The 21,754-nt window shown below is 38.5% G+C and overlaps 1 protein-coding gene across 1 annotated transcript; it reads left to right on the forward strand.

Annotated features, from left to right (window-relative positions):
- The first annotated feature begins 699 nt into the window (after positions 1-699).
- Positions 700-5,748, forward strand: LOC149962069 (uncharacterized). Its single transcript, XM_090164389.1, has one exon. The coding sequence runs from the start codon at positions 700-702 to the stop codon at positions 5,746-5,748; it is 5,049 nt and encodes a 1,682-aa protein (XP_090020515.1).
- Positions 5,749-21,754: the final 16,006 nt, after the last annotated feature.

Raw genomic sequence — 21,754 nt, forward strand, 5'->3', positions numbered from 1 at the left:
TTCTTCGAAGTTGACAATTTCTGTAAAGAATAACGGGTGAAACAACTGTTTGAGTCTATTTGATCGATTCCCAAATGATCGAACGGGTCCCATTTGATCGAATTTCCATTTGATCGAATTGCATTTGATCGAATGGCATTTGATCGAACGAAATTTGATCGAAAGCTACTGTAGGGTAAAACTACTAGTTTTTGGGAGTAAATCGAAAAGGCTGTTAAATCACATCTCATTTCAACATATATAATTTTTGTTATTTTACTAATTCAAATAATTACCCTTTACGCGTTTGTATATTCGAAATTGAGCGCGCGAATTCACATAAAATATGGGACGCGAGCTGCAAGGAAAAAATAACGCGCGCCATGTAAACCACGAACGATTTTATTTTGAAATCAAATAAAGAGTCAGTTGCATTTTTATTGTGAAGGAGAGTAGAATGTTATTTAATTTGGTGCCTGTCTCCGCCCATTGTAACCAACTATTTTCGATCGTTTATTGTAGAAATTAATCGCGGCTACTAATTGTACGAACCCTTCCCGGTTGTTTCACCCCTTTTTTAGATAAATTCAGTTTTATATTTAATTTCGCGTTCTCGCTGTAACATTGTGGTGCCGAAACCCGGGAGAGTTGGTAACGCTTTTTTTTTACTACATTGAACGAGCTCTACGATTTACGAGTAAGAACCCATAAAACTTCACAATGGATGAATTTACTCGCTTAAAGTCTAAGAGAACCGCTACGAAAAAATCCGCTACACGGACGAAGAATAACTTGGAATTGGAGCTGATGAAACCTTCGCCAGACTTCGCCGCCATCGAGGGCTACGTAAAAATCCTTCAAGCCAAGGAAAATCTACTGGTCAGTTTAAACGAATCTATTGAACCCCTTTTCACCACGGAAAAAGAATTAGAGGATGATCAGCAAATCGCTCAAGATTATATCGACGATCTTATTGTCTCTATATTTCGAGGGAAGAAAGCTTTCGAGCTCGCTACGCAAGCCGCATCGCTAGCGGCAAATCTCGCTTCATCCACGGCGATTTCAATGTCACAAGGTTTAGTCGCAAATTCTAGGCCACTTGGGAACTCTTCCACGCTTAACAATTTAAGCCAGCCTGTTCACACACAGACGGGAGTCCCTAACTCGGGACCCATCCCACCATCGCAATCGGTCACCGGCGTAGCACCGAGCGTAAGGTTACCAAAATTGGAAATCCACCGCTTTACCGGAAAAATCAGTGAATGGCAGAATTTTTGGGCACGCTTCGCAACAGCTATTCACGATAATCCTAACCTCAGCAAAACCGATAAGTACAGTTATTTGTTATCATACATAGACGGCGCCGCACTAAAGGCCATAGACGGATTACCGATGTCAGACGCTAATTACGACTCCGCCATCAGTACGCTAACTACAAGATTTGGACGTAAAGAAATCATAATTAGTGAACATATGAACAACCTACTCTGCCTTCCCGCCGTGAGAAAATCAAGCGACGTAGTAGGCCTCAGAAGATTGCACGATTCCTGTATGACGCAAATCAGAAATTTAGAAGGCTTAAACGTAATTGACCAAAACTATGGAAGTCTCCTTTGTCCAATCATCACGCAACGCCTCCCGGAAGACATCACGCTAGCTTTCAGCCGAGAATATGCCGCGGTACAAGAATTGAAAATTACAGATTTAATGTTTTTTCTTCAAAAAGAAATCGCTAGCCGAGAACGTGCTTCCGTCTTAGGAAGGGCTACGAACTCGGACCGCAGAGACGCCGATCAAGATCGCGGAACATCGGAGAGACAGTCGCAATCGCGGGATTCTCGTCACAATAATCGCGGATCTAAACCGCCTTATGGAGCCGCCGCACTCGCCGTTAATGCCGACGCTAGGTCTTGCCTATATTGCGAGAAGAATGACCACACTACCACGCAGTGCAGACAACTTACGGTAGACGAGAAAAAAGCCCTACTTATTCGAAAAAAACGTTGCTTCATCTGTTTGAGAGATCGCCATCAAGCGCGTGATTGTACTTCAAAATATCGTACCTGTAAAATTTGTAACAACCGACATCACACCAGCATTTGCGATCAACTTGGAAACCGAAACGACAAAGGGGCTGTGGAAAACTCGAACGGAGTCGCTCAAATGGCAGCCGGAGTCCCGAGGAGCCAAACGGGGGCCGTTTACCTCCAGACCGCCTTAGCGGTGGCCCAACGTCCCGTGGGCCGACAAAAAAAACCAGTCCGGTGTCTCCTCGACAACGGGAGTCACGTGACGTTTATCAAAGAAAAGTTATCACGAGAACTTGGTCTACAAGTGTTATACGAAGAGGTCCTAGAAACCAATAATTTCGGAAATTCAAAACCGGAACGAATGCTAAGACGAAGGGTTCGCGTCGAACTTAGAAGTCGCCATAAACCCGAAAAGAACGTAGTCATCGACGCCTACGAAACCCCCGAAATCTGCGGTTCGGTATTCGCTGTACCGGGCGCCGACCTCGCCAAGGAATTCGAGAAACGGAAACTTCCAATGGCCGATTGTCCCGAATTCGAAATCGCAAATCGAGATTCGAGAGCAGTTGACATACTCATCGGCGCCGATTATCTATGGGCCGTTACTTTGAGTGGAAAAACTGAACGCTTCAGTCTGACCCTTACCGCCGTGGAAACAATCTTCGGATGGACACTTCAAGGCCCCGTTACAACGACATCACGTAACGTTGGTACACTCGCCGTCTCACTAATACACACCGGTTCACGCGTTTTTCAAGACGATGAAGACCTCTCAACCCAACTACGCAGCTTCTGGAATTTGGAATCTATCGGAGTGTACGACAATGATCAAGACACCGAATCTGGTAACCGAATTTTAGATAAATTCGCGCAAACAACTGTGTTTGAAGGCGGTCGCTACACCGTCGGTTTACCGTTCAAGACGAGCAATTTTAATTTGGGGGACAACTACGCTGTCGTAGCCAAACGCACATCAAACCTGGTTTTCAAACTTCGCAAAGATCCGGCTATTTTCAACGAATACAATGACATCATCAAAGATCAAGTCACCACGGGCATCGTCGAAAAGGTTGATCCTGCTCGGAAAACTGGAAAAGTACTCTACTATTTACCGCATCGCGCCGTGATACGAGAATCCAGCACGTCTACGCGAACTCGTATCGTTTATGACGCGTCTTCACACGCAACCGGAGTGTCAAGCCTCAACTCCTGCCTGGAAACAGGTCCTAAACTTAACCCCGAGCTATTTGATATATTGCTTCGTTTTCGAGAAAGGAAAATCGCTTTCACCGGTGATATTACCAAAGCGTTTTTGCAAATCGGAATCCACGAGGAAGATCGGGACGCTTTGAGATTCCTCTGGTTAGACGTTGATAAGCCCTACGGAAGTCACACACTCCAAACCTACCGGATGACACGTGTTCCATTCGGCGCCACTTCCAGCCCTTTTCTACTGGCCGCTACGATCCGCCTTCATTCCAAGAAGTATCAAGAGGTCAAACCCAGAGTGAGCAAACTGATCAACGACTCGTTTTACGTCGACGATTTAATCTCCGGCGCCGATTCAGACGAAGAAGCACTGGAGATAATCTCCGAAGTGAACGAAATCATGCGAAACGCAGGCATGACGCTCGCCAAATGGCAAAGTAACTCGCCCCGGCTGAGACACGTATTGGCCACCAAAAATCAAGATGGGAAGCCCACAATTACCCAAACAGACTTCGCCACAACTAAAGTTCTTGGTCTCACATGGGACAGTTCGAGAGACATTCTGACTTTTGAGATCAAGGATTTACTACAATTCGTTCAGAGCCGAGAAAGTACCAAGAGATGGGTCCTAAAATCTGTCGCGAAGATTTTCGACCCCTTGGGATTTCTTTCACCTTTCACCATTCGAGCCAAGCTACTTTTCCAGCGACTTTGGGAAAATGGCTTACCTTGGGACGAGCCACTTCCAGCGGATTTAGCCGAAATATTCGAATCATGGTGCTGTGAACTACGAGATCTGAGAAAGGTCGTCATTCCTCGGTTTTACTTTCAAGGAACCAACAAACTGGACGAGGAAAGCCTCGAAGTCCACTGCTTTTCAGACGCCAGCCAAAAAGCCTATGCCGCTGTAGCGTATATCCGGTTCCGAAGCAAAGGAGGAAACATTGCAACCAATCTCATTACCTCTAAATCGAGAGTGGCTCCGCTCAAAAAGCTAACTCTACCCAGACTCGAGCTGATGGGAGCGCTCTTAGCTGCCAGACTCGTAAAACACCTGCTGGCGAAACTGGAGCTAAAACCAAAGAAAATTTTCATGTGGAGCGATTCAAATGTAACCCTAGGATGGATCAAAGGAACAGCTGATCGTTGGAAACCCTTCATCGCGAACCGAGTAAGAGAAATCCAATCTATTTCCAATCCTATGTTTTGGAACCACTGCAAAGGTACCGAAAATCCCGCCGATCTTCCGACACGCGGATGCCATGTGTTAAATTTAGCCCAAGACCAATTCTGGTGGCACGGCCCAAGTTGGCTTAAAGAAACCGCTAACCTTAAAGACGCCTCGTCTAGTGAAGAAACCTTCGAAGAGGTGGAAGAGGAGCTACGCAACAGGGTGCTCACGCTAACCATTTCCGCAACGAATGACGAATCGCCGATTAACATTCGCACATTCAACTCCTTAAAAAATCTCTATCGCCATACTGGCTGGATTCGCCGCTACCTACACAACCTTCGCTTTAAAGATCAACGCATTACAGGGGAGCTTTCCGCCGAAGAAATAAGCCTCGCTGAAATCTACTGGGTTCGCACTACCCAAAAAGAACAGTTCCCGCAAGAAATCGAACGCCTCGCCAAAAACTCGAGTATCGACAAGAATTCTAAAATCCTGACTCTTCACCCACACCTCGACTCGGACGGACTTCTGCGCTTAGGAGGACGACTGAGAGGAAGCGGACTCTCACACTCAGAAAGACATCCTTGGATTCTTGCGCCAAATCATCCTTACACCGACCTTCTAGTTCGAAACGCGCACGAGAGGGTAATGCACGCTGGAGTCGTTATTACCACCGTTTCGTTACGCGATAAATTTTGGATCATCAAGTCACGTAATTTCGTAAAATCGGTTTTGAAAGGTTGCAACGTTTGCAAATATTTTCGTGCCAAACCTTCGGACGCGGTGATGGCACCCCTCCCAGAGTTCCGGACAACCCAAACCCCAGTTTTCGAAAGCTGCGGATTGGATTTTGCAGGACCTCTCTACGCGAGAGACGGAAGCAAAAGTTACGTTGCTTTATTCACGTGTGCTGTCACGAGAGCAGTTCATCTTGAGCTGGTCTCAGACCAGTCGACAGACAAATTTCTCCTTGCACTTCGGAGATTTATAAGTCGTCGCGGTATGGTCAAACGCATCTATTCCGACAACGCAAAAACTTTCAAACGCGCCAAAACCGACCTCAGTGAACTTTTGCAAAACGTAGATAGCCCAGAAGTCAGGCGTTATTTTGGAAACCTCCAAATCTCTTGGACTTACATCGCGGATCGCGCCGCCTGGTGGGGTGGCTTTTGGGAGCGACTAGTGGGCTCCGTTAAAAACGCTCTTCGCAAAACAATCGGAACCGCCAAACTCTCTTTCGAAGAAATTTCCACTATACTCGCGGAAGCAGAAGCGGCGATCAACTCGCGTCCAATCACCTTCTCATCGGGGACCGAACAGCCAGTTTACCGTCTAGAACCTACCCCAAGCTCATAAATCTTCCCGTCAACCAAGTGAAACTCACTCGCCGGTTGAAGTACCGCCAAACCCTCATCGAGAGTTTCTGGAAACGTTGGAGGTCTGAGTATCTCCTACAACTCAGGTCCGCTCACCATCGAACCGCAAACCAATCTACAACCCCTCTTCAAGCCGGAGACGTCGTGCTCATCGGAGAAGAGAAAATGCCACGCCTCAGCTGGAAACTAGGCATCATAGACGAGACTTTTAAAGGTCGCGACGGACATATCAGATCTTGCATTGTGAGATTACCGGACAGAACTAAGCTACGCAGACCGATCCAGCTTCTCTACCATTTAGAACTTTAACATGGACCTTTTTAAAATTATTGAACAAAAAAAATAGTTCAATCGCGGGGAGAATGTTAAATCACATCTCATTTCAACATATATAATTTTTGTTATTTTACTAATTCAAATAATTACCCTTTACGCGTTTGTATATTCGAAATTGAGCGCGCGAATTCACATAAAATATGGGACGCGAGCTGCAAGGAAAAAATAACGCGCGCCATGTAAACCGCGAACGATTTTATTTTGAAATCAAATAAAGAGTCAGTTGCATTTTTATTGTGAAGGAGAGTAGAATGTTATTTAATTTGGTGCCTGTCTCCGCCCATTGTAACCAACTATTTTCGATCGTTTATTGTAGAAATTAATCGCGGCTACTAATTGTACGAACCCTTCCCGGTTGTTTCACCCCTTTTTTAGATAAATTCAGTTTTATATTTAATTTCGCGTTCTCGCTGTAACAAAGGCAACATCTAGTCAGAATGAGATACAGTAGACTCTATGAATAATAATTATTTCTTTAAACTCTACTAAAGAAAAATAACCATAGTACTTCTCCATAATAACAAACTAAAACAAACTACAGAAATATGCATATTCAAATTTAATATATTAATTAATTTGTTTACAATTTAACAACAAAAATAAAAAAATAATATACAGGAAAAAACCTGAGCGCAGTGACGTAGAAAACAAAATATTATCTCGGACATAATTAATAGAAAGACCTATTAAAAAAATCGAACTCTATACCTAATTTTTAGCAATAGAAGGGCCGTGAACGTGGTCAGACCCTTCGTATACAACGTTGCAGACGCGCCTACGGCGCGCGTACATCAACCTAACCTTACCTAACCTTACCTAACCTGACCCTATTTATATATATCAAAAACAACGGGCCGTTATCGTCGATGTCATAAAAAAAATCCATCATATAGTGTATAAAGTAAAAATCTCCTCATCTTTGTGGCTTAATACAGTTAAAGCAATGAATTATTCCATAATTATTCCTTCTGCACTTAAGCAATGAATTATTCCATCATTATGCCTTCTGCACTTAAGCAATGAATTATTCCATCATTATTCCTTCGGCACTTCAGCAATGAATTATTCCATCATTATTCCTTCTGCACTTAAGCAATGAATTATTCCATCATTATTCCTTCTGCACTTCATATTGACATTCGGTAAAATAAAAAAATACCAACTGGTACTATAAATACTTTTGAATTCGATCAAATAGTATTCGATCATTTGAAGGTTCGATCTTATGAAACAAATGATAAATGGGATTCGATCAAATGGAATTTCAATCAATTGAAACGTATAATGATCGACTGTCGATCACATATTTTTCGATCAAATGGACCAACACCGAAACAACAACTTAAGATCATTAATAAAATCACGATGAATATAAGAGGCGTCAATCACTCTATGGATATATTTCAATAACTTATTATTAGGAAGATTCCACCTTAGTGGACTATATGTTCTAAATTTATGAGTAGCTGACTGGTGAGAGTTAAAATTCATTTTTTTAAATATCATAAATTATAAATAACGTTTTAACTTTAACCAAGGTGGACAAAAAAGCGGCCTTTTGTTAATATTAAAAGTCAGATTGTATTTAAACAGTCCAAACCCTAGTTAAAACTATGTGGTTAAACCCGTCTTTTGGGTTCTTCCCAACCCTGACCTTAACCCAAATTACTATTTCCCCCTTGCGTCACAAAAATTTGACATAAAATGACTGATACAGTAGAATTAATCAGTCCATTTCTCTTTTCAGATTAAAATTTAATCTACTGCGTGAATCACCGATTTCAGCCCTTCTTAGAAAACTAAAAATTAAAGTTCTCACCCGTGAGATATCACGACCCCCGATAACGAGGCTCTGTTACAACCTTCAAAACGATTTTCGGAGTTATCCGAATTTGAAGAGCTAAATATATTGCCTTTTGGTTATCTGCTTGTTTTTATCACAAGTCGTAAAAATAACGTCAACTGCGCTTTACAACTTTCAACATTCTAAAATTGAAACTAAGTATACGACATTCATATTTAATATAATCATTATTTGAAATAAAACCTGCAGCTTTTTACCTCTCCGAGGGGACAAAGTCCCCTAGGAGGGGTTATACATCCAGCGTGTCCGTCTGTGGGTGTGTGTGTGGACTGCGAACGCGTTCGCATTTTCGGGGAAAAGGGTAATCACTGCAGTCGAACAACGGTTTTAGCAGTTTAAAGGTTGGCAAAACTACCGTGTGACGGTAAGCGTTATCGGACAAATTTGCGTTTGCGTTGAGATTTTTTTTCGTTAACGCCCACCGTCGCTACGTTTGTTATTGGTGCGTATTCTCTAACTTATTCTTATTGTGTTTTGGGACGGACCGAGTGCTGAGTGTTATGGCAACCTCTCAACTTCCAATGGCAGAGTTTCCACCAGTAGTTTACGGTACCCGACTTCGTATCAATTTGCGATCGCATCCGGCGGGATTTGAACCCGAGACCTCCTGCTTGACAGGTGGACGTTCTACCACAGAACCACCGACACTTGTTACGGTTCATTGAAAATTAGACCTTCAGCTTTATCGGAAACGTATTTAATAGAGTACGAAATTTTGGTTTTATTGAAATAGAATTGAAATTGAAATTATTGCATCGAAAAAATTCTAATTTAGCGTTTTCTCTATTGATTAAAAACAAATGCGCCACCCAGGTTTCGAACCCAGGCCATACGGCTTGGCAGTCGAGCGCTCTACCACAAAACCACCGATAGCTGTTTTTTAACGAATGAATTTATGTTGTTTATATCACATTTATAATTTTATAACTAATTAATGAATTAATAATTTAATTGTAAAATACGATCATGACGAAGAATCTAACCCAGGTTGTTGTGTTACTAAGCAGATGTTTTACCGCCGAGCTACTCTTTTCCCTGAAAACAAAACACACCACAGGCAAAATATTGAAGTAAAGGAACCGTTATGATACGGAGATTTTTTTTATTTTGGTGAACTTGTTTATATTATTATAAATGAATTAAACTCCGTGGTTTCGTCTCAATTATTTTAGTTAAAATTAATATTTTATACCGGGCGGGATTGAACCGGGATTACGTTTTAAGTAAATAACTCTGAATTGCGGTCGTCTCGAGAAATTAATACCACAAGGGACAATTCTTCCGAGGAGAGGTATATTTTGGCTTGCCAACTTGTTATTTATAGCAATTGTTTTTCGCGAACACAAACGTTAAGATTAAAATTGAAACGGAGGAAACACAAGCATTCTTTTATAAATATAAATATTTAAAATAAACCAAAGTCGTGATTCTTTGACCCATGGGTATTTGTTAAAATGAATTTTAATTGAATATTTCTACATGAATCTACCAAAGAATTAAAATATTTATAAACTTGAAGCGCAATAAAGATAACAAATTAAATTTGGGGATTTTGAATTAGGTTTAATTTCCTGCGTATAAATAAGTTTCACGAATAGAATTTTCCTATTTCAAAAAATGCAATTGAACAATTCATCAAAAATTTAAATGAAGTGACATTCATTATCTAGCTTGAATTGATAATAATTTTTTTGCACAGAACATCAACGTAAGTTAAGATGGCTATGTATTTCAATGAAGAATTTGGACTAGAAATAAAACCAGGGCAATTCACTCAACCCTATAATACGGATAGCCACATCTCCAGCAATTTAATCGCACCGGGAGATAATGACCAACTGCTGATGCCCCAGGAAGCCCTGGACACTAACATTACAACCATTCTTCTTATTAGCATATCCCTCGTGGCAAGGAGGGTGAAACGAGACCATCGCGAAGAGGATCTGGGACAGATATTTCTCCTTTTTTCGCATCTCGTTTCGAACCGTAAATAAGTATTTTCTTCAAATAACATTTTAGATAAATCCTTTTTTTAATCCCTGTTAACTTACGCTATAATAGTCAACAACCAACAACCAGATTCTTTCTCAATGGCTTGGTTTTGGGGGCTGGTTTCCTCTTGATCCGCTTAGAATTACCTTTGCAACATTAAAAAAGAGCTATTCATGACTAAAACAGATAATAATCACCTAGGCTAATACCCAAGGCACCGCCTGTTGGCCAAAGCCATCGAGCGACTTTTAAAGTTATTAATTCAGGTGGAAGGGTTACAATGCGTAGCAGTGTGGTGGAAAGCCCATCATGTCACGCGAGCCAACAGCGCCCTACCTTAAATATAACCGTTATCCTCTACTAGTTTTTAAGGAAAGATGAATGTAAAGTGCCCGCGGGAAAGCCCTGAAACCAAAGGGAAGAGAACTTGCAAACTCATCGCAGAAGGAGTTGCTCTGAGTTTTCACCCAGAGCCACAAGCTAAGATCAAACCATGCTAACCACTCCGCCACCCCTATTACATCGACAACATTTCACAGCTATTTGCTGGGACCGACACTTAACACGTTTCATGATTCCATGGTAATATATTTCCTATAACGGTCGGAGCAGCAACATAATCCACTTTTTCCAATGTTTCGACAGTGTGTGTCAGAATTTATAACCAAGTGCACCTAGCAACAGGAGACATACCACCCGGGGCCTATCATCATAGCTCCCTACGCCAGCATCCCCAAACCCGTACCTGTGAGAAATTCAGCACCTTAGACGCAAGCCACTCAACCCAGCAGAAGGTGCAGCAATGGGTGGACCAATTCCCACTTCGCACAAAGCATTAAGATTAAGAATGGTTGCTATAGCAACTCCAGGTTACACCCTACCTACGTAGGTAAAGAGTCAAAACCTTTGGAGAGAGCTCCTTAAGGGGAACGTAGGGCAAACAGTGGTTCACATAATCCGGCACAGCAGGCAACGGAGATCCCGGTGTGCTCCAAAAGGCCGGGAAACAGGACCACCGCCCCACAGCAGGCTACCCAATCACCCGACAGTTTGCTCGGACCCTCTCCGTTAGCCTGAGCCGAAGCTCATATTCCAGCCCAAAGCTGACGGAATCTGAATGTGGAGATAAGACCATTTGATCAGAGCTAACATCTCCCAGTGCGCCACCGCCCTTATGGGTTGTAAGAGCCAGACCCCGACTCCATGATAAAGCCACGAGTTATTGCACACTCTAACCCATTTAGGGCCCTAATGTTTCGACAGGAAGATTTCAGAAGTCCGGAATTAATTAATTTTAATCTTAAAACGCCTAAAAGGGTGATTAGCGTGATTGACAGTGACGCGGTCTAATTAGCTTCTGCTGTGAGGTTTTTGGAAGAGCGGAAGTATTATCAGCGCAAATCGCGCTGGAATGTTTAAAGATATTAAAGCAATGACATAAATTATTTCAGTTTGCCGTGGCTCAATTATTCTGTTGATTTTGATGGATTATAGTTAGTGGCTGGTGAGCTCGAAGGGAAATCCAGTGTGAGACTGTTTTTCAAACATTGTTCACCTAAAAATATCGTTCTATGCCCACCTTAATACATTTTAGAAGTTAAAAATGGCCAAAATAAAATGATATGACGTCTGATGAGATTCACGAAGTCAAATTTGGAAAGCTCTGAGTAAAACGTCACCAATTTTTGGGAAATTATGCCCAGCTTTAAAAAGTAATGGAAAATGCCATGAAAGAAAAAGTCAGTTTACGAATCCACGTAGAAAGCGCTTTAAGGACTTTAAATCATTACCACCAACTGAGTGTAATTTTCCCAAATATAGCGCGCAACCAACTTATTGAATTATGGAATGTTAGTGTGGATGTGCAAAACCAGGCCTGGGCTAGTTGAATAACGCGTAATTAAGTCCGGCGATGTACCTCGCGTAGGTGTTTGTGACGTTATTTCGTGACGAAGGAGTCGCATTGAAAACCTGTGGCTCAAGATCTTTATTTATAATACTAGCTATCATACTAGATTATTCTATGGTGGAAACTTGGTGTTAAGAATATTACTTGCGGGAATATTTTACCTGCTTAATATGTCGCAATTTGTATTTACTTTTCAAGTCATATCAAATAAAGGCACTTCTGATACTTGAAGGTTTTAACGCGTTCGTTTTCAAAATTAATAAATTGAGCCTGCTACTTTATATTAACTAATGTGGGAATGTTCTGTCTTTTAGAGTTGCTCGTTACCACAATAATGAAATTTAAAAATAATAATTAATTTTCGGACTCTAGATGGCGCTAGAAGACGACGCAAAGCGTGCATTTAAAATCCAGCCGTAAAGTGGTCAAATTCCAATTTCACGAGGACGAATGACCGGAAACGACCTGAGGTATTCTAGCGATAACTGTACTATAAGTCTTATTGTTCTTAGCCTACAACTGGGTATTCTATGCCTTGCTGAGCAATTTACGAAAATAGCAAACGATTAGTGATCATCGATAATAGAGTCATTGACAAATATGCAATGGAATCGACTCCAATGAAGCTTCGATCGCTCCTCTTTAACAAGGTATTTCGCGAAAGAGTTTTTCAAATGGTTCCTTACCATCAAGAATAAAAATTAAACGTGTTCAAAAAGATGCATCTTCAAGATTAGGCTCCTCTTGTTAACTATTAGAGTAATAGTTATTCCAAAGCGAACACATCCTAACGTCTTAATACTGTTAACAGGCTTAATTGTGATTTTGAAGGTTAAACGACCTTTATTATCAATAAATCTTTTTATATCTTCATGAATAATAGTAGACCCTTCTATAAATTTCTGGATAAACTAGGAAAAACATTCACAAAGACCACATAGTTGTACTTCAATAGCACTTGCAACTGTGACTATTCGTTGGTTAAAAAGATAAAATGTTATTTTACGTAAACAAAGTATATTTATAAAATAAAAATATTTAACCATATAACACGAGAATACCGTGAAGTATAATTATAATTTTACGTCAAGAAATACTAAATTAAGCTCGTACAAGCCAAGGGTGGTTAATGATTTTACTTATACGCATTTAAAGTAATAAAAATGAGAAATTGAAAATTCTTTCACTTTATAAACCTCACTTTAAGATCAATAAACATGCTTCAGAAACTACGTAAAAGTGGTCTGTTTTCTAGTCGGTTGCTCCAAGTTATTTCTTCGCCGAATTCGTAGGTCGATTAGATTATGGAAAATGTAAAGTTTAGCGAGCCAGTTTGAAAGTCTTAAAGTCGGACAACGAACGGAGATTCAGAATCGCAAAATGAACGCGTCTCAGTCAGATCAAGTGGAAATCATAGTATGTAAATTGTTTGAAACATCAGCCGACACAACCGCGGATCAGATGAATCAGTTATGTATTAGAAATAATTTAGTGTTTTGCATATGATTTTGTCATCTTTATAGGTGGATTACTGGTACAAGAATGCATTCGACGATTGTTTCAACGTGTTTGAAGTGTCTAATTTTATATTGCGTTATGTTTTTCTAACTCTATCGAACATCAGGTAATTGAAATTTTTGAATATTTTTAAACCAATCGTTACCTTATTTTAACGGAAAACACGACTTTCCATTAATTGATAACCCAGTTATTGGAAATCTAGGTGGGGTCTCAAAAGAAATCCAGATGGCGAGCATTCGCTGGGCTCTTGCTAATGATGAACCTGATCTTGACCCGCATTAGAAAACCCTCGGTCTGGCCCGTTCAAAATCTCTCCCTGAGCTACGATTTAAATAGCAATTTTAAGTTTTTAAAATATTTCAGATTTTATTCGAAAACGTTCTCGGCGCTCTATAAACGGTCGTCTTCTCAATAGTGACTGGGCAACCAATCTTCATTTAATGATTGAAAAAAGTCACAGAAATATGCGTATACCCTAGAGTAAAGTGTGATGAAGGGCGTGGTATTCAATTGTTGAATTTTATAAATAGCCACTTTTTGTCGCAAAGCCTCGTTCACTCTTTTATAACCGTCTAAACACGTGGATTTGCTAGTAGCTGCAGTGGATTAAATAAGATCTTCATTGTTAGAAGGACTCGTTATTCCTTTAATTTTCTGGTTGTTTTATTATCAAAAAGAGTTTCTTTCGGCTTTGGCGCCAACCAACATTTAATTTAATACCCGATGTGGTTTAGAACAGCCCGTTTTAGTGAGTGCACAGGGGCAATGTGACCCTAAACTTATGGTTTTCCAATGGCTTTTTGAAGGTCTAAAAGTATGTGAAATCCATTAAAATCTTGAGAGATGTACGTTAAAGATTTAAAACGGTATTTAACATATTAAGCGAAACATGACTGAAATAAATAGACTCTTATTCCAATAACTGCATAAAATATATTCTTCGCTGATACGAAATTAAATCCGCATGCAATTTGAAACAATGCTTTATATTTAAAAGAAATATTTTAAATTATTTTCTGAAGCCCATAATGAATTCTGGGGATTTTGTACGTAAGATGACACAGCGTATTGAGTTGTTCAGTGGTGCAAACAGTAGTGTTTTATAAATATTACTCGAAGTACATCATGCAGGGGCGGCGATATAGGGTACGCAGGGTACGCGTTACGAGTTTTACGCTACTTCATTTTAACTCACTCTTCGATGAATTAGTTCATAACGCAGGGTACACGCTGGAGACTTTAGATTATCTAGTCGCGTTACGAGATTTACTCTACTTTACTTTAAGTTTTACTACTTTGAATTAGCTCATAAAGCAGGATACACGATGGACACGTTTTAACTCTATGTTACATTTCTATGTTGGAGAGCTTAATAAGGAGACGGGTTGTTTAAATTTAAAAGTAACATATAATGTGATATTCGCCAGGATATTACTATGGGTACTGTTTTAAAACGCGAGGCAAAAGTCAAAGATTTGGGTTTTTATTTTGACAGTAAATTAATGTACAATTGCCACGTATAACAAACAATTATTAAGTGTCATAAGCTTCTCGGTTGTTCTTATAAAATATCCCAGATGCTAAATTCTGCTCAGTGTTTAATTGCTCTGTACAAATCCTTGATTAAATCTTCAATTTTATATGGTTCTTGTATTTATAGTAACGTTTCTGTTGGCTGCTTAGAGAACTTTGACAATATACAAAAGAAATGCTTCCATCTATAGCTTTAGTACGAACCCAAAACTACAAAGATTTTTTAGTGAAAAATTGCCTAGACACCATTGCTGAAAGCCTTCTTAAGGCAGATATTAAATTACTAAATAGGTTGTTAAGCAATAAGATAGATTGCCCCTTTATTCTAGGAGCCATACCACTCCACTGCCCTAAGTGACTTAATAGAAATAATGCGCATTTTATAATACGACTAATTGTAGCGCATCAATAAGCAGAATTATAAAGAAATACAATGAATATGGTTCTGATAACGATATTTTTAGCCAAAAAATTTTAGGACTTGAAATGTTCTTTTCTGTTTATATGTAATTTTCTTTTAGAATTTTAAATTTTTAAAAATTTTGTAACTTTTAAAAATTGTTTGTTAAAACCATGAAATTTAATATTTATTGTTGAAGCTCGAAAATGAACCCCTACCCACAAAATGGTCTCGATTTATAAGTTCTTATGACTGTTACTTTTCAATCTCACGACAAGATGTGTTAAACCGAAATATAAATTATATTTGATAGGACTGCTTGTTAATACAAACGAAATACCCACTGTACTACTCTATATAATTCGACTACATTGTGTTATGACTTGTTGGTACATTGTACTATTTATATACATATACATATATATATATATATATATATAGAAAGGGGCGCAAAATCTTACGCGGCGTGGGGGCGCTACTAACCCAAGCTCCGCCACTGAGTGCATGTAAAGAGTACTTTCGATTGGCTTCGGGTGAGTGCTTTAAATGCGAGTTACTCGAGTTTCTGTCGACTCTTGTCGGTGACAGCAGCTTTTGAGAAACTTTGAGCACTTAAAGTTTAAGTTTGATTTGAGTATTAAGGATTTGAACAACCGTCGATTATTAAGGATATAGTCTTTTCACACATTCATATTTGATTTCGTTAAAACGCGATAAAAAATGAATCTTAATTTTTTCACCTTAAAACAAAAAAGCAAAGATAAATATATAATACAAGCAACTTTCATCTCCGCGGTAGGACATTTTACAAATGAAAGGAAAATCATTTTTCTGACCCTTTCAGCCTTATCTTATAGACTTCAATCAGCTATAATTTTATTGAACACGTTGTTTCTTTTAACAGGTGCCCATAGCCTCTCGCGATTATTCTAAATGAATATAATTTCGATTTCTAGTTTTCCGTACGATAAAAAATAGTTCGCCTAGTCTTTAAATGTAAACCAGGGCCACCTGACACTTTAACTGAATAGATCTTTTAAAACAAGATGTAAAATGTTTTTTTGTCACCAATCTGCAGCAAAATAAATCTAGAAGTTCATAATAAAGAATCTTGGTTTATTTATAATTCTTATGAGCCACATCATTAATCAAATCAAAACCAATCTCAATGTTAGTTTTCTTCGATGTTAAATATTCTGTAAGCTAACCTTTTCACGCAACCTGCTAATAGCAATAAAGGGTTTACTCGCACCATGGCCAACTTAGCTATTTGGTCGTTTCAATTAATTTCTTCGCGAGTGAAACGCCTATCGTTCACTATTGGAGATAGCGTAGCTGCTGCTCTACGAAATCGTATATTATAACTATCACTAAAGTTAAATTTCAATTGATTAACAAGATATTTATAGTGCGAAACAACCAGTTATTATGCACTTAAACATCATAAAAATAACACCACATAAACAGCTTTCTATATAAAAACTCCCATAATATTTACAACAGCTCGGACAAACGAACAGTTGGATTCGACTAACTCCAGGAGTATACTTTGAAGTGTTAGTCCAAAGCTTAGTCAAGCCGGAAACTGAGCGCAACGGGGATTATTCAACTAAGGAACAAGTAGCATCGAGATCAGAGTCAAAGTTGAGTCCCAAGAAAATAATAGAGTTCTTAATTGGCTCTGCAGTCACTTTTCACTTTACCAATTCTCAGCAAGGAGCTTACCTTTCATTGCCCAATTGGTGAAGGGGTCATTCTCTTAACGAGATTAGGATGCATCTAATGCTAATTTAGGAAATTTAATGCTAATGGGTAACACCATAAATTACCTTCAACATTTAAGAAACGCTTTCAACATGCTCGAGACATTTTTAAATCCACTGATAAACCATTTTCAGAAAAGTTAAAGAAATAACAAATTTTCTCGGGGTGACGGAAAGATTAAGTGATGACAGTTGTGAACGACTCCGGCACGAACAAAGCGTGCGGAGTGGGACCCTTAGGCCTACGGAGTCGTCACATCCTTACACACATAGAGGATTTTAGGGTACGGCCAAATATGGAGACAATTGCTCCTCCGACGTCCCGTGCGAGCTTCGTAAAATACATGAGCAACCGCTCCATGGATAAAAATAAGCTGAGCCTTGAAAAGAATTTTTATGTTACAGCCGTTGTAAACAATGGCGAATTAAACAATAACTTAAGCTTATTGATTGTACAAGTTTCAAATAAGCGCGCAAAATATATGATATATTTCTCGAACCAATTGTAAGAACGCTGCCATCTTGGTAGATAATATGTAATACATTTTTGCCATGACTAAGTGTAAAAATTAGTATTATGCTTTATCGTAAATTCTTAATAACGTTTTAACGTTAACCAAGGTGGAATAAAAGTAGCTTTTCCAAAAAGTTAAATGCCAGTATGGTTTTAACTGGTCAAAACCTCGGTGAAAACCAGCTGGTTAAAACTAGTCTGGCTGGTTCTTGACAACCCTGTCCTTAATTCAGATAAATTCATAGCTAGCACCAAGATTCAACTTGGAAAAATATTTCGAATTGAGTCACAAACATTTGACCAAAAATGACTAGAACAGAAGAAATTAGCATTCCAGTTCTCTTTTCAGATTAAAATTAATTCCAGTTGAGAGATCGTTGGAATCAAACCATCTTAGAAAGGTCAGAACTTACTTAAACACGTTATGTATCATGACCCCGATTACGATGCTCAGTTACAACCTTCAAAAGGATGAGGTTGAGTCGAGGGGGTAGCCACTAAAGAAATCAGGTGCACAAACAGTGATAAATGGCAATAATTGTTTCTGGAAATCTAGAAATCCACAAGAAATTTAGGAAATATTTGAAATCCAGGACAAATATTGGAAATTTGAAGAAATAAAAAGAAAATTTTCGATATTTCTATTAATCTAGAAATAAACGGAAATATTTTATTTACTTCTGGAAACCGAAAAATCCCAAGAAATATGAGGAAATCTCGACATTATCAACAATTATTTATTTTCGGTGTTTTCGAATTTGTAGAGCTAATGTTTGTTGGTTATCTGCTCCTTTTTATCAGAATTCATAAGAATAAAGTCAACTGCGCTTTACAATTTTCAAATAGCTAAAATTAAAACCGAGTATACGACATCCATATTTAATTAAATAATTATTTAAAATAGAATCTGCAGCTTTGATTTATAGCATTTTTTGCGCTGAATATAAACTTAAAGATAGAAAATTAAAAGTGGGAAAAACCAACATCATTTTTAAAATCTCCTTATTTAATTAATTAACTGCTTATTAATAAATTTCACACTTTCGAAGGTTGCATATTAATTTTAATGGAGTAAGATAAATTATCAGCTTCTACTGATAAGCACTTCTTAACACAGAACATATCCGCTACGAAGGCTTCTTACTACAATACAGAGTTTGAACACAAAGTTAAACTAGCGCATTTCACTCAACCCTATTATTCGGATGGCAGCTACATCTACAGCTGTTTGGACGGACAGGGAGAGAACGACCGAGTGCTGATGCCCCAGGAAGCCCTGGACACTAAAACTTCAACATTAATTTTGGTGTCCTTCTTGACCATCTCCCTGGTGACCGCCGTGGCATTCGATGCAAGAAGAACTTCCCGCCGAAGAGGAGGACGCGAGACCATCGCGAAGAGGATCTGGGACAGCTGCTTCTTCTACTTCTCGCATCTCGTTTTGAACCGTAAATAACAAACATTTTTCTCAATTATGATTTTATGGAAATAAATAATTTTTAATGTCTGTTAACAGCGGTTGAATTAGGCTTTAATGGGCGACACCCGTCACTCAGGTTCCTCCTTAGCGGCTGGTTGTTGGTAGCAGGGCTTCTCCTGAACCGCTTCTACCTTTGCAACATGAAGGGTGAGCTAGCCACGGCCAAAATAGATTACATCGACGACTTCCCTCAACTACACACTAGAACCGACATTAAACATATCTACTTTTTTTCCGAATTTATGGTAATATATTCACTATCAAGATCGAACAACAACATTATCCATTTTCTCAATGTTTCGACAGGAAGTTTACAAAAACCCAAAAATGCCTGAATTCAATTTAAAATTTAAATATCTTGAAGACGGGGACGTGATGTACAGTCAAGCGGTCATTTTCGTCTCTTATATAAATTGGATTTCTTGGCTTGAAAATTTTCAGATCAAATCGTGCCAGAATATATACAGAGGCCGAAGGCTTTACGAGCCTTTTTCAGATTACGTGGCTCTCTCTCGAAGTTTTCCGGTGTGGCTCAAGGAGGCTGTCGATTATCGGTGAGTATTATCTAGTGGCGTTTGCGAAAACATAACCTACTCAAATATATCATTGGCTATTATTAACCCAAATGACGTTTTATTTCACCCTTTTAATCTTTATATACTTTATAAAATTCGCAAACCGATCTATAAATTAAAATACGCTGAATTAAAAATCGGCAAGAAAGAATTTTTTCACTTTTGAATAAACCAATATTGCGACGCTCCCCCCCCCCCTACTTGGGGCCGGTGCATTGAACACGAAAGTTTTGGTTTCAGAGTGACGCGATATGTGGAGACAAGACAGAGACGGCCATACGAGGTGTTTTACAATTTTTTTCTTCGTACATTGCCCCACCAGGATAACTCTCGAAACCCTCCCAAAGTGACGACCCTCCACTTTCTGCGGCACATTCTCAAAGCGTGGTTCATTGGCGTTCTTCTTTCTGTGGCGTCTCTTACCATCGAGTTCGCTATGCGCTGATCGTCAACCGGAAGTCACAACGGAACAGAAAAGAAAAACGATGGACTGGCGCCAGAAACAAGGTTTCAGCTTTTTTACGTTAAAATGTTCAATTGGTTATTTAATTGATAAATCGCTGGAGAACGTTGTGTTCTTTTACGTCACTCGTATTTTCAACACGAACCACATGGTTTTTTTCTTTATGATATGGCTTTTAGTTGGTTATCCCTTAGTTTGAACATTTCCCGTCACGAGTGTAGATACGATCCGGAAGCTGGTATTTGAGGACACAGTACCATGGATGAGGTTTTATGTGAAATGACCAAAACAATTTCCCTCAGCTGCGCAATTCTAGTGGAATGTTTACTTATTTTTCAAACATATGCTTGTACGTCTCCTATTTAATAACTTAAATTTAAAACCAAACAAAATTTAATGACATTTTTAATGTAAATTTGATAAATGCATTTTAATAATAATTTATACCTAAATAGTAAAATTTTCAAACCTTTACGTTCAATAGTTTTTAAAAAAAAATCATATCTTGAATGTACACCAAATTAATTATTTCTTATCATTTATTTTTATCACTGACTCTTTTTAAACATATTTTTACCTCTCCGAGGGGACAAAGCCCCTAGGAGGGGTTATACAATCACTGTGTCTGTCTATGTGTGCGTGCAAAGTGTAATCACGCAGTTTCTCGAAAGGTTGGCAAAACCGCCGTGTGACGGTGAGCGTTAAAGGATTAAATTGCGCTTGGGTTTGGTTTGGATGGTTTTTTTCGTTAACGCTCACCGTAGCGACGGTTTTAACTCAACTTGATTGTTGTAATGTTTATGTGTAGGGTGTGAATGTTGAGTTTGTGTTATGCCGGTTGTGGGTGTTGAGTTTGTTGAGACTTTACGGGCGTTTTCTCTTCATCTTCTTCTTATTGACTTTTGGGACGGACCGAGTGCTGAGTGTTATGGCAACCTCTCAACGTCCAATGGTAGGGTTTCCACCATTTTTTCACGGTATTCGTCTTATTGTTAACTTGCGATTCCTTTGCGCTAGCCGGGAATCGAACCCGGGTCTGCTGCGTGCAAGAGATTTAATCTAACCACTTAGCCACCGACGCTTATTAAGCTACAGTGTTTATTTCTAAAAAAGCTTTGGCGAAAGTGTTTTTAGAAAACCGCTTTGACGAATGTCCTTTACGAAGTTTTAACGTTAGGTACTATAATTTATTAAACATCATTTTAAATATTTATAAATTAAATTAATCATATATTTAATTAAATATTTATAAATTATATTAATATTATATTTAATTAAATATTTATAAATTATTTTAATCTTATATTTCATAAAATATTTATAAATTATATTAATCTTATATTTAATTAAATATTTATAAATTATATTAATCTTATATTTAGTTAAATATTTATAAATTATATTAATCTTATATTTAATTAAATATTTATAAATTATATTAATCTTATATTTAATTAAATATTTATAAATTATATTAATCTTATATTTAGTTAAATATTTATAAATTATATTAATCTTATATTTAGTTAAATATTTATAAATTATATTAATCTTATATTTAATTAAATATTTTAGTATTTTAATGTGAAATTTGATCGCGATCAGGAATTGAACTCGGGTCGCATTGTAACAATGC

This window comes from Leiobunum rupestre, chromosome 1 (genome assembly GCF_980474605.1).
Source record: "Leiobunum rupestre chromosome 1, qqLeiRupe1.1.hap1, whole genome shotgun sequence".
Classification (NCBI taxonomy): Eukaryota; Metazoa; Arthropoda; class Arachnida; order Opiliones; family Sclerosomatidae; genus Leiobunum; species Leiobunum rupestre.